General features: G+C 34.2%; 1 protein-coding gene across 3 annotated transcripts in view; it reads right to left on the reverse strand.

Annotated features, from left to right (window-relative positions):
- LOC124365037 (cytoplasmic dynein 2 light intermediate chain 1) overlaps positions 1 to 18,191 on the reverse strand; it is a 38,712-nt gene extending 20,521 nt beyond the window's left edge. For all 3 annotated transcript variants that reach the window (XR_006922692.1, XM_046820941.1, XM_046820932.1), the window contains exons 1-4: positions 17,931 to 18,191; positions 11,920 to 12,022; positions 8,773 to 8,877; positions 3,620 to 3,859 (exon numbers count right to left, since the gene is read on the reverse strand). Coding sequence is in view for 2 of the 3 variants with exons in the window: in XM_046820941.1 (XP_046676897.1) it covers positions 3,620 to 3,859; positions 8,773 to 8,877; positions 11,920 to 12,022; positions 17,931 to 17,932 (450 nt within the window). In the remaining variant the exon portion in view is untranslated. The remainder of the gene's footprint in view (positions 1 to 3,619; positions 3,860 to 8,772; positions 8,878 to 11,919; positions 12,023 to 17,930) is intronic.
- Between the last annotated feature and the right edge of the window lie 487 nt (positions 18,192 to 18,678).

Raw genomic sequence — 18,678 nt, forward strand, 5'->3', positions numbered from 1 at the left:
CAGTTTGTGAATACTTTGATTCATGCTAAAGAATAAATGAATAGGATGAACTTGTGAATGGGAGAGTAGTGGTTGCAGCACCCTAAAGGACAGAGGCATTGGTAATACTTGGAAAGAAGGTTCTCCTAGAGCCTCAAACATTTTTTTATAAAGAGTTTTCGTTTTCAATTGGTACAAAAAGAACCACTATTATATTAGTAGTGTTTTAGACTCAAAAAATTTGGTATTAAACAATAGTAAAACCGTCCAAATAATTTTTTTTATAAAACACAAAAACACAAATTCTCTAACCCCCAACCTAGAACCAAAATATCAAACAAAACACTTTGGTATACTAATATTGAAGAACACTTAACCTGGAAACCACACATCGAACAGCTTTGCAAAAAACTAAGCACCACCATCTATGTAATATGTAGAATAAAACAAATCAGCAGTAAAGACTCAGCTAAAATTGCTTACTTTTCGTTGTTTGAGACACATCTCAGATAAGGCATAGCTGTGTGGGGAGGTACCACCAAATGCAACATGGAGAGAGTCCTCAAACAGCAAAAGCGAATAATAAGATGCCTAGCAGGATTCCAGTTTCAAGAAAGCTGCCGTGAAGCATTCAAACAACCGAAGATCCTCACCACAGTAAACCTTTACACTCAAAAAGTGATCCTGCATGCTGTCAACTCAGGACAAACCCCAGAAACAGAGACTTCCGCCAGCATCACACTCGTAATGCTTCAAACTTTACTCTTCCAGTCCACCACCTGAGTCTCTCTGAAAAGAAGCCGTCATACAAAGGAGTTCTTTAATTTAATAAACTTCCAGAACCTTTAAGAAAAGAACCACCAAAACATCTTAAAATGTACTGACCAACTGGCTACAAGAAAAACCATTTTATTCAGAAAATGAATTCTTAAATATTTAATTTAATTAGAAACATGATATGTACTATATGACGTAATGTACTATTCTCAGCTGAATATATCAATAAAGAATTTGTCTATTTTCTATTTTCTAGTATCTTAGAGTATATTTGGACCATAGGAGGACCTATCAAATCCATATGATAGAGGTAGTTAATAGACCAATAACATTGGGGTCGATCGATGGTCAGTGTGAAAGTCTCTGGCCTCAGTTATCACTTCAGTGCCAGTTATCACTTACACTGTGCCAGTATGGGATTATATCTTAAGTACAAAGGATGTATGGATAAGGCTTGACAGAGGGCAGCATAAGATTGTATTACGCATTTTGAATGAGTCTCCACTATTTCCAGAGAAACAAAACTTAATCATATCTGGTTTTCCTCTAATGATTTTCGTAAAGTGAGGAATAAACATTGAACCTGGTGTATGAAACAAGATGCAAGAAATTGAACTTCTACAGAATTAGAACCAACCATATAAAGTATTCTCTCAGAAACATGGGCTTGGCCACTGATGGTGAAATAAGAGAAATGGATGATCACAAGCTGCTGTGCCGTGAAAACACAATATAGCTTCTTTATAAACATGGATGTCTAAAAAATGTTACAAATAAATTCACTTGTACTAGAATGTGTCTACTGTAGATCATCAGAAGACACAATTCTGGAGCGTAGAAGATGGGATACTGAAAAAGCATGCTGAAATACAAAAATTGTACCTAAGATGTAGATTTAATCATGGAGAAAATTCTGGAGATCAGGGATATTCAGGACATCCCAACTCTGTTTAGTAATTTAGTCTTCAGGAAGATAATGGAGGAGAAGATATCAATCAATCAATCAATCATTTTCTTTATTTGGAATTTCGTAGAGAAATACAAAGGCGTCAATATGTTATAAATTACTAAAAGTAACAGTAAACAATATGTCAACATAAATTTTAAAGTCATATGGATAACAGTACAGTGAAGTGTCCGTATCAGTTATTGGGTTTTAGAAACTCTGCTAGACTGTAGAAGGGTCGGTCTGTAAGCCATCTGCTCAGCTCCCTCCTCAAGTCCTGCCCTTTAAGTCCTCTAATGTTGTCGGGAAGGTGATTATGAAGCTTGCAGCCAATGTAGAGTGGTTGTCTTTCATACAAGGTGAGTCTATGTTGAGGTGTCACGAAGAAGAAGGATGCATGCCTGGTATTGTAGTTATGTATTTTGTCATTACGTAGAGGTTCATGTTTGTCAGCATACATAATTGCCTCTTGTATATATAGATTGACTAGTGTCTTGATCTTGAGATCTTTGAAAGAGTTACGGCAGGTTTCCAATGGTTGTAGATCCGCAAGAATCCGTATGGCTCGTTTCTGTAAGATCAATACTCTTTCCATGTTGCCGTGGGAGGTTCCGCCCCAGACAATTAGTCCATACCTTATGTGTGGTTCACATAGGCCAAAATATGCTGTTCTTGCAGTATTGATGTCGGCAACTTGTTTAAGTCTTCTCATAGCATAAAGGCCAGATGACAGTGTTTTGCATAAGTTATCTACATGAGGGGTCCACGTAAGTTTTCTGTCAATGGTCATACCAAGCAGTTTCACCTTATCTTCAAGAACTATGTTTTCGAGTCCCACTGTTTCAGCGTTGCTCTTCCAAAAACAGATCTGCTTTGTTTTTGTTGTGTTTGCGACTAGGTCATTGTCTTTACAATATTTATAGGCCTTATGAAGGCTCTGAGCAGAGCGTTCTTTTAAGTTGGCAGTTGTGTCTCCACTTATTATCAGTGTGGTATCATCTGCAAACATTAAACATGTGCTCAAGTCACCAAGTTGTTGTGGCATGTCGTTGGTAAAAAGAATAAATAGGATTGGTCCTAAAACCGAGCCTTGTGGCACTCCCCGGGTTATTTCCTTTGGACTAGATTTCACAAACTGAAACCATGTTGTTTGCTGTGTATTTTATCTCAACCACTTGGCTACGTCCAGTTAAGTAGGATTGGAACCATGATTTAGCTGATCCTTTTATACCAAGTGCATCAAGTTTTGAAAGAATGAGGTCGTGTCCCAAGGAGTCAAAGGCCTTGCTGAAGTCCAGTAGAAGTCCAGTAACTATCTTTCCATCTTCAAGTAGATCAATTACATTTTGTATAAGACTAGTTATTGCAGTTGTGGTAGATTTTCCTTTGACAAATCCATGCTGCTTGTCGGTTAACAGATTGTTGTCTTGTAAGTGTTTTAATAATCTTGCAAGGACCACTTTCTCTATTAATTTAGAGAAATTTGAAACCAATGATATTGGTGATATTGGATAAATATGGAAGACTGTAGAGAAATGATTAATAGATTCCCCTTAGCTGTAGTAATAGTCAGTTGAGATCCATCTCAGTAAAGACAGAAATTGAATCCAAGAGAGATAAGGGAGGCCCTTAGTCAGCCGATTAATAAGGACCAATCCCATATACGCTGAAATGATGAATTGTTGATCCTCCAGGATGTTTGAGATTATATTTTCATCCTCTGACATTTCTTCACCCAAAAAAGTTTGGCAATACTAGATAAAATGTTTTCTCAAGACCTGTTTGGTGACCTCCAAATCATTAGACTTGTAAATAAATAAAAATATAAATAAATAACTAAAATTATTGCTTTTTACAATTAATAAAATAATTGTAAGATAATGTCATATTTTACAAAGAGGAAACAAAAGAACTCACAGGGTGATCATCACATATTCTTTGGGCCAACTCATCTATCTGCTGGTTAGCAAGGCTTAGACTCCGCTTTATACTATCCAGCAAGGACTCCATGCAGTTCCATAGTTGTCCAAGTTCGGATAAATCCAACATTAATACTACACTCAAGGGTCCATAGCTAGTAAATGAGTTTCCATTTACAAGTACAGATGTGAAAAGTGCACCTCCACCAAGCTCCCAAATGTGACATATATCTTTGGTCTGTAACAGAATAAGTGTAGAATAAATAATACAGATCATATCAGTAGGATAATACAGATATTGTCCATTGATTAAAGTTTGTTATAAGTTGACAATGGCTGATTTGAAGAAATAATACGATTTTGGACATTTGCCATCGTCCCATGTTTAAACATGTATTGTGTAGTATCTATAATATTGTTCAATACATTTCTTGATTTTTGTATGGAAATTTTAGATATAAAAGTATTACTTTATATACATATTTTGTATTTTGAATTTACACCTACATTCTAAATGGGCCTTTTGTACAAATGTACATTTTTGTACATTTAAAATAATTTGACTATAGTGCTCTGCCTCACATACTTCCAAAGTTCCAATGTTAATCTTGTGAGAGTATTTTTGTTTAGTTTAAAACAGCTGTTTACAGGGGCGGCCCGTGATATACGCGAACTACGCGGCCGCGGGTGGCGCCGCGAGGAGAGGGGCGCCGTGGGGGCGCTGTGCACGTGCGCCCTGCACTGACTAATGCACCGCTACCCGATACACACGCCCCACCCCTTACGCGAGTGACATGGAACCGTCCGCATGACTCATATGTCTATTTCTGTTCGCAGTCTGAGTCTCGCAGTTACTTACGGTCACTGTTAGCGCCGCTTCGCAAGCACCCTCACCGAGACAGCTGTCTGTCTTACTATTTTATATAATTACATTGATGTGCGTTGTACTGTAGTAAGTTGTAAAATTAATACCGTTTTTAATTAACACGAAATGTCGAGCAAGAAAAAACATCTGGAGCATTTAACCGCAAAAGAAAGTTGCAGCAATCTAAAGAAGATGAAAAGCAGTGTAAAGCACTGCAAAGGTTTTTAACAAATCCACCATTATGTGCGAGTGCATCAATAAGCGTAGAGACAACCGAATTAGATCATGATGTTGACAAATAATTTACCAATAACTGAATCTGAGGTTCTGCCTGGACCGTCAACCAGTCAATTCCATAGTTATCTAGCTACAGAAACACCATTTCCACCATCAAATATTGATTGTGGACGATTCTGTAGCCGCCACCAAAGTTGTGGATGATGATTTATTAGTTGATACAGTGATGTCATCGTCATCTTCATCTACGTCTGTTGTTACGCATAGTCAACAAGTCATTGAAATTGTAAGTTGACTTATTTAACTTACTTAGCATTTTTTAGGATAAATAGGTCCAGTAAATAACCTCGGCCAACTTAGTTTGGATTATTAATCATGCATATGATATGATTAGGCCTACCGTTTCAATATGGTGGCCGCAAACAAAAAAACACACAAATGTTTAAGCCCTTATTTGACTTTTATTTAAACCAATTTTTATTTTATACCACCATAACATAGATAGGTGTAAAAGATGTTTTAAAAATGTTTACTATATTTTAGTTAAACCTAAATAGGAAGGCCTATTTTATTATAGACTATAATAAAATATAGATATAAATATTGCATTAAATATTTGAAAATCCTGAAAAGGGTAATTTTAACAGAGTTATCACACATCATACATCTCTTGCGATTACACCACGATGCCAACTATAATGTTTTTGTTTTGTCTTCCAGGAACCGAACAAGGACACAAACACATTACCTGTGATTTCAAATGATTGTGGGAAGTGGCCACCCAAAATAAATGACGAGGTACGGAAAGTGCTTGTTGAACGAGGGCCTCAGCAAGTCACTGACAAAAGAGTTTCCTGCGGACAGTAAAGGTAGGAGATTTTCTTCAAATCATTACACAAGGAAGCTGTGCAACGGAGAACAAGTTCACCAGAAATTGGGTACTATACTCAATATCGAAAAATGCAGCATTTTGTTTTCCTTGCAAACTGTTTGTAAACACGAATTCTCTTCTTGCTAGTGACCAAGGGTATTCTGACTGGCAAAACCTACACAAGACTTTGACCAGTCACGAGAAATCCTCTGCTCATGTTAAAAACTGTACGTTTTGGCGTGAGCTCTCTGTACGTTTACGATTAAACAAAACTATTGATGAAGAACATGAAAGACTTATCCATGCTGAAACTGAACATTGGCACCAAGTCCTGAAACGATTACTGTGTATAGTACAGTTTTTGGGGACACAGGGGTTGGCCTTTCGAGGGAAAAAAGGATGTTCTTTTTGAACGTAACAACGGAAACTTTTTAAAATTGGTAGAACACATAGCAAAGTTTGATGTTTTTATGGCTGAACATGTGAGAAGGATCAAATCAAAAGAAACACACGTTCATTATTTGAGCAAAAATATCCAGAGCGAGTTCATTCTGTTTCTTGTCAGCCCAAGATCCAAGATAAAATCTTGCAAGACCTACAGCAAGCCACATATTATTCGATAATATTAGACTGCACTCCTGACGTTAGCCATACTGAGCAAATGACGTTTGTGATAAGATTTGTGAAGATTACTGAAAATGAAGATGTGGTAATTAAAGAACATTTTTTAGGTTTCATTCCTATTAAAGATTCATCAGGTGAAGGTCTCACAGAAGCATTATTGAAAGAACTAAAGGAACGAGGAATTCCTATGCTATGATAATGGCTATGATAATGGTTCGGCAATGAAGGAAAGCATGTTGGAGTTCAGAAGAGGATCCTTGATCTAAATCCTAGAGCATTTTATGTTCCATGTGGAAACCACTCCCCTGAACTTGGTAATTAACGATGCAGCTCTGTCTTGCAATAGTGCAGTAGACTGTTTCAGCACCATACAAGAAATATATAACTTTTTTTCTAGTTCTACTCAAAGATGGAGTATTTTGCCTGAAAAACGTTCCGAGTCTAACAGTCAAAACCACTCTGCAACACTAGGTGGGAAAGTAGGAATTGAGGCATTATTTACCCTTGAGGTACCATATTGAAGAAGTATATGATGCATTATATGAAGCTTCTCAAGACAAGAACCTTGATGCATTTGGTAGACATACTGCCGTAGGACTAGTAAAAAAACTGCAAAGCTTCAAGGTTTCTGTGTTGTATTGTAACTTGGCATGAGATCCTGTATAAAACAAACATGGTTAGTAAACTGTTGCAAAAGGTCACAAATGATCTTCAAAGTTCAATAGATCTTCTTAAGAGTGTAAAATCATTTTTGGAAACTATGAGATCTGAAGAAGGACTAAACAGCGTCATTACTGATGCAAAGGAACTTGCAGAAAAAAATTGATGTTGCAGGTGACTTTGAACAAGAAAAAACAGTTTAGACCAAGAAGAGTTAAAAAACAATTTTCTTACGAGAGTGAAGATGAAGCTGCAAGTTCTGGTAAAGATTTGTTTAAAGTAAATTTCTTCTTTGTTGTGCTTGATAGAGCAATATCCTCGTTAAAGGAGAGATTTGAACTGATGGAAAACCATAGTGAAGGTTTTTAAATTTCTCTATGATATTGCTTAGCTTAGGAAAAGCATGGAGTGAATCAGAGTTAAAATAAGCCTGCAAACACCTTGAAACAGTTTTGAGCGGTGGTGATGGAGATGACAAAACCAAAAGAATATGACATTAACGGAGATGAGCTGTTTGATGAGCTTCAAATCTTTGGACCAATGCTGCCCCCTACAAGTCACCCAGCTGGAGCGTTGTCTTTTATAACCAAACGTGGTTATGTGGATACTTTTCGAAATATTTTTGTAGCATTGAGAATCTTGTTAACGCTGCCAGTATCCGTGGCCCAGTGGCGAAAGAAGTTTTTTCCAAATTAAAACTGATAAAAACTTACCTACGATCAAATTTGAGCCAAGAACACTTAAGTGGTCTAGCAACCTTGGCGATTGAAAATGATGCCCTAAATGAAATGGAAACGGACATTCTACTGCAAGAGTTTTCAAAATTAAAAGCCAGACGAATTCCTTTTTAATTGCAACATTGAGTATTTTAATTATAATTATTAGGCTATTATTTTTTAATTTGAATTGTCTGTAATACAACTTGACGTTAACAATGACTTGTACACACAATATTGATTGTAGACGATTTTGTGTTTTCCATCATACATCACATAACTTAAACTTAATAATGTAATGTATCGTAATTGTAGTCTACAATGTGTCACTGTATTTGTAAATGAACACTGGTAAATAAACAATAAACTCTGGTTTGTCAGCTATTTTTTTTCTCCTAATTTGTTCCCCTTTGTTTACTATTTAGGTACAAGGTATGTGACATTTACCGTTCTACGGTGTAGTGTATGACGGTTTATCGGTGGGGGGGGGGGCGCCAAAACTACTGTTTTGCTTACACTATAAAATTAGCTAGGGCCGGCCCTGGCTGTTTACTAAACACACATTTGTATCTCAGCAGTTATTCAAAATTCACTAGCCAACTTCATATTAGCTTATTTCTTTATGATGGTTTACACTTGTTAAAAAAAAAAATATATTAATTTACACAATGCACACAGTCAAAGCAAGGTGCAACCAATGAAGGGGTAATAGCTGCTGGGAAACACCTAGAAAACAGACAAAAAATGAGACTGTAAAGATTTGTAATAGGGTCATCGAGGTGATTAGCTGAGATACAAATTAAGTTTTCTACTAATAGAGATTGTGTGTGTGTGTGTGTGTGTGTGTGTGTGTGTGTGTGTGTGTGTGTGTGTGTGTGTGTGTGTGTGTGTGTGTGTGTGTGTGTGTGTGTGTGCGCGCGTGCGTGCGTGCGTGCGAATATAAAACCTTATCATAGCTGTTAGTTTCTTCTTTAACTAAAATAAATGATGTTTTGGTATTTCACCTTGTATTAAATCACTGTTAATTTTCTGTATATGATATGAAGTTGAGTAGTGTACTTTGGCAGCCCTAACCCCATCTCTTTAATAAAGGCACTTTCCATTTCATCTTTTTAAACAATGTATTAATATTAGTTATGTATAACAATATAAATTTATACTTAACAATTTTCACTCACAAGGCTGTGACTGCTAGTTTTTCTTGCAAATGTATAGTCCAATGTTAGAGTCTTCTTGGCTGGGTCATTTCTATCCAGAAATCTGTTGATTAAAGTTGTTTTTCCCTAAAGAAAGTATACAGTATTTTAAATTTTGATTTATTTTAACACTTAATTGAATTATTTAATAACCATATTATATAAATATTTATAATCAGTACAGTAAGTCCAATTCAATTTGATTTAACATACTTTTTATATTCATGGCCTGATCAAGTTTTGTAAAATTTTCTGTGAGTTCAAGTTTTCCAGAATAATACATTAGTACTTAATTTATAACAAGTATATAGTATGTTCAAAAACAAAAATGTAAAGAAATTTAACACTTAGCTTTGCAATTTAGGGTAGACACCCTTAATATTCTTAATGTGATTAGGGAACTATTTACAGAACAGTGAGAGTATAAAGTAAAATTATAGTAAAGTTACATAATTATAAAAAAGTAGTAGTAATAGTAATCTAATAAATAAACCATAATCTAGAAACCATTAAATTATCATTACAGTAGAACACCAACAAATAGTAATATTTGTACAATTAGCTCTATAAAGAGTGAAATGCAAAAAGTTACAGTAAGAAAGGACTATATAGGCTTAACGTGTTTGTATTTAAGATAAGTTTTAATTTAACTGATAATAAGTAAGAATAATATACATTTAGATAAACATATTTTTCAAATTGTTAGTAGTTGAATTATTTGTTTGTGGAACTAGCATCAAAACACTCTAAAATTAATAAAAGAAACAGTAAAAATGTTTAGTGATGAAAATACATTATACATATGGTTATATCTTGAGAGGCTTAAAAGGGAAGCATCAATATATATTTCACACTTCTGATAATAATAAGTTTTAAAATGTATGTTAGTACAGTAGACTCGCGATTATCCGAGCTAATTGGGACCGCGCATACCCCGGATACCGCAAAACTCGGATAACGCGGAGATCGGGTATTAACCTAAAATGAACGGAAAAATCGTAAAGTATGACGTAAATTATTTATTATGTACAAAGATAGTAAACATATATGCAGCATAGTTTAAATAGAAAAATATGTACATACTGAATGATTTTCATTTTTTGAAAAAGTCTCTTATTGATTTCTGCGTCAACTTCTGTTGTCGTTTTGACGCTGCGCTGTAGCGCGTACGCTGAAGATGAAGGACATCGGCAGGGGTTGACTCCTCCTGTTGCTCAATGTAGGCGAGAGCAGCTTCGAGTGCCTTCGCCTTCAATCCATCGGAGTGAGATATTTTGTCCACTATCTCGTCGGTGTCATCATCTGCGACGTTGTGAGGGTTGGTGACCATATCGGCAATCGCATCATCAGTAAGTTCCATTTGCTGGTCTTGCATGAACCACTCGTTGACCATCATTTATCAGCAGTTCCGTTGGTAACTGATTAGCGAGGTTTACTATTTCAGCGACACAGTTGTTGTTATCATTTTCATTGCTTCTTATTTGAATTTGGAAAAGTTTTCGCCATGACTTTTGCAAAGTTGACACTCTCACATCATCCCACGCTGAAGCTATCCAGTATGAGACGTCCTTAACGGTGATCTTTTTAAGTGCTGCAGTTACCGTGATTCCCTCGTCCAACCATGTCAACAACACTTGGAGAAGCCTTCGTCGATAGTGCCGTTTCATAGCCTCTAAAACGCCTTGGTCCAGAGGTTGAATAAGAGATGTGACATTTGGTGGCAAGAAAACACCTTTTATGTCACCACTAACCAATTCACTTGCATCTGGATGAGATGGCGCGTTGTCCATAAGAAGAATAGCTTTTCTTGGTAGGTTCTTCTTTTTCAATTAGGCCTCAACAACACGAACGAAAAAAACCACTCTTTAAAAGTTTGGCCATCCATCCATGCACTTCGTTGATGCCTGTACATGGTGGGTAGGCAGTTAACTTGGATATTTTTAAAAGCCCTTGGGTTCTTTGATTTTCCAATAACGAGAGGTCTCAATTTTAAGGATCCAGAAGAGTTGCTACACATCAAAAGAGTTACTCGTTCTTTGCTCTTTTTGTACCCAGGCGCAGTTTTTTCACTTTGGGCTGCCAATGTTTTGTTAGGAAGCATTCTAAAATTGAGACCGGTTTCGTCGCAATTAAATATTTGGTCTGATGTGAGCCCATGATCTAAAATAAGTTCTTTCATTCTTAAGCTTAACGACTCAATTTCAGACGAATCAGCAGAAAGTTTTTCACCAAAAATATTTAATTGTCGGATGCCATACCTCTTCTTCCACCTGTCAAGCCAACCATCACTTGCACTAAAATTAGCCTCACCGTCCTTAAACCGTTTGTTAAACTCAACAGCTTTAGCTTGAAGCATGGGACCACTTATTGGACTTCCCAACCCTCGAAGATTAGAAAACCACAAAAACAACGCTTCAGAAGTCTGTTCGTACTCCCCTTCCTTCATAGTTTTCCGCAACAAATCGCTTCCATCACTTACACTTTTATTAACCCACTGTTCAATATCTTTTCGCTTACGTCTCCAATCTCCAACAGTCACTTCTGCAACACCTAGGTCAGCGGCAACCTTCTTTAATGACTCACCCTTATCTAAACGTTTTATTGCACTTAACTTTGTTTCTAAACTAACCACTACCCGTTTACGTTTTAAACTCATGATGCACTTATCGTAAAAACAACACTAAGCAACGGCACAATAACGAAACGAGAAGAGGGACGAAACGAACAGGTTGCAGTGATGACTCAAACTAAACTGAACTGACGGACGGGTGACATGGTGACGAACGCCGGCCGGCCGGGGCCGGCTCGACCTAACAGCAGCCAGTAGAGAGAGACATCCCGCCTAGAACAATAACACTCGCTGGTGACTCATCTATTCGCGTACCATCAGCCAGTGCACGCACTTTCACTTCATCGCGCTCTTCATGCTTACTAAATTATTTTTTTTGTTCAAATACTGTACTACCTCGGTTAATCCAGAGGCTCGGTTAATCGGGCCTCGGATAATCGCGATTGTACTGTACTAGTTTTGTGGGTTTATAAGATGTTTTTAATTACTATATTATGTCCTAGACAAAAATATTATTACTGATTTAAAATATGCCAAAATGATCAGTAAACATAACATACCACAGATCTGGATCCCACAAAAAGTATAGTTTTCTGATGAGGTGTTTTAGTTGTCTTTTGTAATAGTTCACGTGCCAAATTAGTGGCAGTATCCCGTAAACTCCTACAAAATACACAAAGTATTATTTAAACAGTTTTGGTAAGTCATGACCTACACTAAATAGATTCAGTTATTATTTTCTTTATAGCAGATATCTTTGTTCAGATAAATCTGATTATGATTGTCACAAACAAAAATTTTAAAATGCTTTAAGAATACAGGATATCCTCAAAAAGTTGTACAGCTTAAAATGCAAAAAGGCAAAATTGTACTTCTGGGAACTACAAAACCAAGCAAAATTTATTACTTCATAATTTCCAGGGGTCTACAAAATTAATGGTATCATAAAAACAACACATAATATTCTACAAGCTTCTCCTATAGCAAGAAATTTATTTAGTAGTCCACCTATAGTATTTTTAAAAAACACACACACACACACATATATATATATATATATATATATATATATATATATAAGGAAAACAACAGAAATTAAATTTAAGACTTCTTTATAATTTGTTTAAGTCGACTTTTCAAAAGAAAGAAGGTTTTCTAAAAACTAACAAAAATAGTGAATGTACAAAGAGTAAATAATTATATATATATAATGTATATATAATGTTTTGTCTTTATTGACTCTTAGCATCTTAGCGATTGATTTTTAATGTGAATTGGATGGCAGCTGGTGAAATGAATATATATATCTTCTGTAATGCCAATCGGCTTCAATACTCTACTAAGTACTTTAAAGTGTACACAAAAACAGAAACAAAAATTCAGTGCTCATGTTTAATTTTCGAGTTCACAGAACCCTTCATCAGAACCAAACTAAATTAAAACATATAAACAGAACTCAAACCAAGAACAAAAAACATAACCAAAATAAAAATAAAAAAAATTATTTGTTAAAATTTCAGATTTACACTGCAGTCAGTAAAGACAAAACATCTTTGTAGCAATCAATTTGATTTTCATAACTATATAAATAGACTATCTAATACACTTTTTGAAAGGGGGCATCCAAAAGTCTTGTTGATAAAAAAATCAGAGCATCCAAAAACAATTCCAGTGCTATTAATCCTAATGATCCTAAATTTATTACTCAATATTTTCCTGCCATCCATAAAATCAACAACATTCTGAAGGATTCTTTTCCTATTTTGGAATCTTCTCCTGAAACTTGAACTTTATTTTCTAAGCCCCCTAAAGTAATTTTTAAAAACCTCCAAATTTACAAAACGTTCTCTCTAGACCAAAATTAAACTGTGAAGGCAGTTAGAGAAGTAATAACTTCAAATGTCACATGTGCTGCGAGTGCAACTGTGAGTTCCATGGAGAGTGTTAATTTAACTCAAAGACAAAATTGATTCCTATGTATCAGTAAATCAACCCTGGCGATGCCCAACTTGTCAAAAAGTACAAAGATCAAGCCTATGCGATGAAAGAACTGCAGCAGTTAGTAATGAAGCCCTTACGTGAAATGAAGGATGAACTGAAAAGCCACTCTAACAAGCAGTTAAAGTCGCTTGAAGCTGAGCTATGAAAATCAGTTGATAACTGCTACAAAAGTATTACAGAATTAGTAGAAACATTAAAAAAACAATCGGCCACCATAATTGAATATGAAAAATTTTGATTTCCTGAGCAAGAGAACTCTGTTCTATGAGTTAAAGTGAAAGCTCTTGAGCAACAATTAGATGATGTTGATCAATATTTTTGAATCAACTGCTTGGAGATTTACGGCATACCAGAATCCAACCAAGAAGACGTTACAGAAATCATCAAGACCACTGTAACAGTTCTGGGAGTCCAAGTCTCTATGGAAGATATTGATGCCATAGCCTTGGTCCGAAGAACGAAGGCATGAGAAGAGAAATCATAGTTGTTTGTAAAACGAAATATGAAAGAAGAAATGCTTCGGAAGGTGTTGAAAATTCCGGCCTACAAAAACAGTGTACAGTGTTGAAAGGCCTAGGTGTTGAATTGTTGGGCGGGCCTACTCAAAAAGGAACAGATTTACACTTATGTATGAGTGAAGAACAGGAAAGTATTTCTACGAAAGGACGAGGGAAGCAGGGTCATTGTGCTGACTAACATGGAACACGTTAACGAACTCAGGAAGTAAGTGTGTGGACACCTATCAAACAGTCTTAAATCATTCTAGTTATTAAGAAATTGATCAAGGTGTTTTTAGCATTATTATTAACATTGCGTGTGTGTGTGTGTGGACATACATATGTGTATGAGTGTATGGATATATATACATGTTTGTGTAGCAGGTACCAAGTGTTTTAACACTAAATAAGCAGTTTAGATAAACATACATTTTGTTCATTTGATAGTCATATAATAATAATACAGCAAAATGTATGAAGCCTGAGAAGAAATTTTAATGTATTTGCTCTCAAATTACAAAATCTTGAAAAACTATTTAAAATAATTATTCTTACAGAATTTTGGATAGACAATAATTGAATTAATTAATATAAATTACCAGGCTACTTATCCTTATCTAAATGTAACCCACATCAAAGATTTGGAGGAGTCCTTATTTTTGTTACAGAACAGTATCCTTGTGTACGATTAGATAAGGCAACACTTAAAAAATCTGATAGTGTCCATTTAAAATGTACTCTATCAGATAATATCTTGATCAATATCTTTGGAATTTATAGATTACACAAGTTTAGTCCAATTCAGTTTACTGAAAAGCTACACATTTATTTACAAGCAATCAGAAATAAACACTTGATTATACTGTATGTGGGGATATGAACATATACAAACTGTGTAGATAATTATTTAATGGTTATGGCTAACTATGGTCTTAGCTATAAAATTAACGATGCAACAAGGTTAAAAAATAATTCACAGTCCTTGATTGATCATGTTTTTGTCAGGTGGAACATAAGTTTACAATCTGAGTTTAAAGCTTGTATTATTGATTTCCTGATCACAACCTTTTCATGACTGCTCTTGGTATAAAATAAACACGAATTTCAGTGAAACCTGAAAACATTTCCAAAAATCATTCACTTGATTTTCAACTTTCAAACAACGCTATTTTGGAACCGGACTGGAGATTAGTTTACACTTCATGTTCAGTACAACGGCTTTTGCTCACTTTTCAAATATATTACAATCATGTATAAAATTACCATATAGACAAAATAAATACATAATAATACGAAAAGAAAATTGAAACCATGGATGACTGACCAATTATTAAATAAAGTCAAAGAAAATAAATGTGTAGTACAAAAGATGTGTTAAAGAACCATCTAACAATTTCCTGTTGGATCTAAAGAAACTAAAAATATTCTAAGTTGTGAAATAACAACCACAAAAAAATTAATAGAAATATTATTTTTAAAACAACAAAAATGATCCTAGGTGCCAATAGCAAATTATAAAGGAGATTATCAGTGAATCCGTGAGTAAACAGAATCAATTAAGTTTAATGAATGAAAACTACGTCGAGTCGGAACTAAAAGTACTAGCAAACATATTTAACAACTTTTTTCTTCTATAGCAAGTAACCTCAGGCTGAATATTGATCAGGATAAAAGGTATTTATTAAGTAGTAGCGCTACCCAAGAAGATATTGTAAAAGAAAAATATATAACAAATTCTATTTTTTTATATCCTACATCAAAATTTGAATTGGTGACTATTATTAATGGACTGTGTGCTTGCAAATCACCAGGATATGATTCGTTATCTCCAACTCTAGTAAAAAGTATAGCAGAGAATATCATTGAACATTTGGTTTATTTGGTATATAAATATATAATTTTATTATATCTTCAGGTGAGTTTCTGAATGATCTTAAAAATGCCATTTTATTCCAATTCATAAAAAATCGAACATGTAAAATTCAAGTAATTTTCAACCTATAGCCCTACTTTCCACATTTTCAAATATCTTTGAACAAATTATGAAGATTCATTTGGTAAAATTTTTGGGGCAAGAACCAGCAAAAACCAGTTTGGATTTCAAAACTAATGTAATACTTTTTTGATACCATGAATTATTTCTGATTTCTTTTTCTATTTGTAATACCTACATTATTTTCTAAACTTATTTTTATTTTGTCAATTTTTATAGTTGTTTAACTGAACATTTTTCTTTTTCTTCTTTAGTGGTAACTCACCTATTTAGTTCAAGTGGTTTATTTAACTAATTTATTCTACAGATAACTGATGATTGGTAAAAGAAACTTCTTGGTTTTTACTATTACTTGGTAAAACATCTCCATCTGTCTTGTTTATTTCAGAAATCTTTTTTCTACATTTATCACATCATTTCTTATCACTAGATATTATTTTCAAACCTAAACATTCATTCTGTTAAAGTTCTTAGGCATGTACATTTTTTGTGATTTTCTTCATTAAAAGGATTACAACATCTGGTAGAAATAAAAGCCCACGTTTTTGTGATTCCATATTTGCCTACTAAATTGTTTGTATACAATAACAATGTTTTATACAAAAACCTCACTGAGTTTCAATAATTATTTCAAATAAGGAGAAAAATATTAATAATTGAATTTATATACTTAGATGAATAAATCCAGAAATTAAATTGAACAAACACTGTATTATGTTTAGTTCATAAATATAATTAACTATAAACCACAGACGAACACACTAACTAGTATCACATATTAGAGTACTCCCAAAACAAGAATTACGACAGTAGATAGATCTGTACTAATTGAAGACTATCAGACAACTGAATACTGAATGCATTGAGATTGGCTGGCTAGCTTCGTTTGGTTGGTGCAAGTTCCTACATGAAGCAGGACAGACTTATCACTTTTCAGGATCCAGCCTGTCTGTGTAATTGAATACACTCTTTTCAAGAATTACAAAAGGTAACATTGAAACAATGTAGCCACGCAATACTAAACTTATACATAAAATAGCTACATTGTTAAAATAATATTTACAAATACATTATTAACAATCTAAAAATTGTTAAGTATGTTACTAAATATGTAAATTGAAAGGTATCACATCTTACCTAACGTACATAGCAATAGCAGCTTAAACACCAAACCACTGGGTACTCTGGTAAGGTCACAAAATATATTTTTTAAAGAACCCATTCTTAAATATTTTGTATGTGTGTAGTCAGTTAAAATATAAATAATATATATTTTTCAAAAAATCTAAAGAAACTTTTTTGGGGATTTTCAAAAACAGTTTTTGGGGGAACTAACAAATTAAAAAATGTATGAAACATAGTCATATGATCACATTATTAAAGAGCATTTCAAATAGAAAAGAATACAAAAGAATTGAGCACTGTAGTTTCAATAGTCTTTAAGAGACATTACTTAGAAAATATGACATATGCCTTTTTGTGGACTTTTTAAAAATCTTATCACTTGAAAACCAAAAGGCATAAAAATGTAAAATTTTGCATTTTAACTAGTCTTGGTAGGTAAAACTTCTATACAAAAAATTGTAAAAATCTGAGAGGTCAAGGTCCAGACCATTGACTGGTTTGACATCAGAATGACCCTGTTGATATTGATTGATAGTCTTGTATTCCATATATATGTATCAATGATTATACTAATCAACATATGAAACAGGATCTGCTTATTGTAGGGCCTACTCTTTCCCATCTGTATATTTGCAAATAAAATGTTGAGAATATCAAGTAAACTATCTAAAATAATTTCTTGGTTCAAATAAATCCAAATTTTATTTTTAATATGAACAGTGATGATTGTTTTATTACTTTATACAACTTGTTCTATTAACATTCAGTCATGTTATTGAAAATACATGGGATACATAAAATCACAAGGCATTAACACATTTGCTTCAGAAAATTCAGAAAAACCAATTTCAAAGACTATAGTAAAAATTATCAATATTGATGAATAACTAATCTTCATAGCTAAATTAAAAATTATGCTATACGAAAAAGAAATACATTATTTTTAACGACTTACATTTTACTTTATCAATTATTAGAATAAAGCATTTATTCCTATAATAGGCCAGTTCATAACACTAGTATACTCCTTATCTGATAACACTGAGAAGATACTATAACTCCATTATTCCCATTATAATAGTCTTCTTTAGAAAGTTAAATATTTATTATTTAAAGAAATATTTTTAAACAAAGATGAAATTAAGTTTGTTGTTACTTGGTCGGGTTTACTCATAAGACTAACTTTGAACAAGCTTTAATGAAACAGAAAAAGAATCTTTTGTTGTGGTTGTTTGGTTGCCATAGAAACAGATGATTTTTTTAGTTCAATGTTGCCAACACCACTTGGAAATAATACTCACTAATACTCGCACACACTGCCAACTTTATACGTTATGTATAGTATATACTTTAGAACGTAAATCCAATATAGTTACATTAGTTAAATAGTAATATAAAAGTATAGAAGTAAAACTAGAAGTGACAATTATTACCTTTGCATTTACGTGAGATGATTGAAACTATAAACACATAGGATGTACTGATGGAGAGATTCCATACGGGCCCGGCCTGGCGATGCGCAGTGGTCTACTTGTCATTTGGAGGAGTGGGGGTAACGCTTCCTTAGTCTGTATCGCGGAGCTGTGTAGTGCGGACCTCGCGCTTGCTTGTTCAACACTCTTCTTGCCTCTGTGATACTTGTACTGTTTTGCCGCCGTTACTGCTTATAGGATTTCCGTGTGATATTTCTGAAATGGCGGGTG

The sequence above is a fragment of the Homalodisca vitripennis genome, chromosome 1 (assembly GCF_021130785.1).
Source record: "Homalodisca vitripennis isolate AUS2020 chromosome 1, UT_GWSS_2.1, whole genome shotgun sequence".
NCBI classification, from domain to species: domain Eukaryota; kingdom Metazoa; phylum Arthropoda; class Insecta; order Hemiptera; family Cicadellidae; genus Homalodisca; species Homalodisca vitripennis.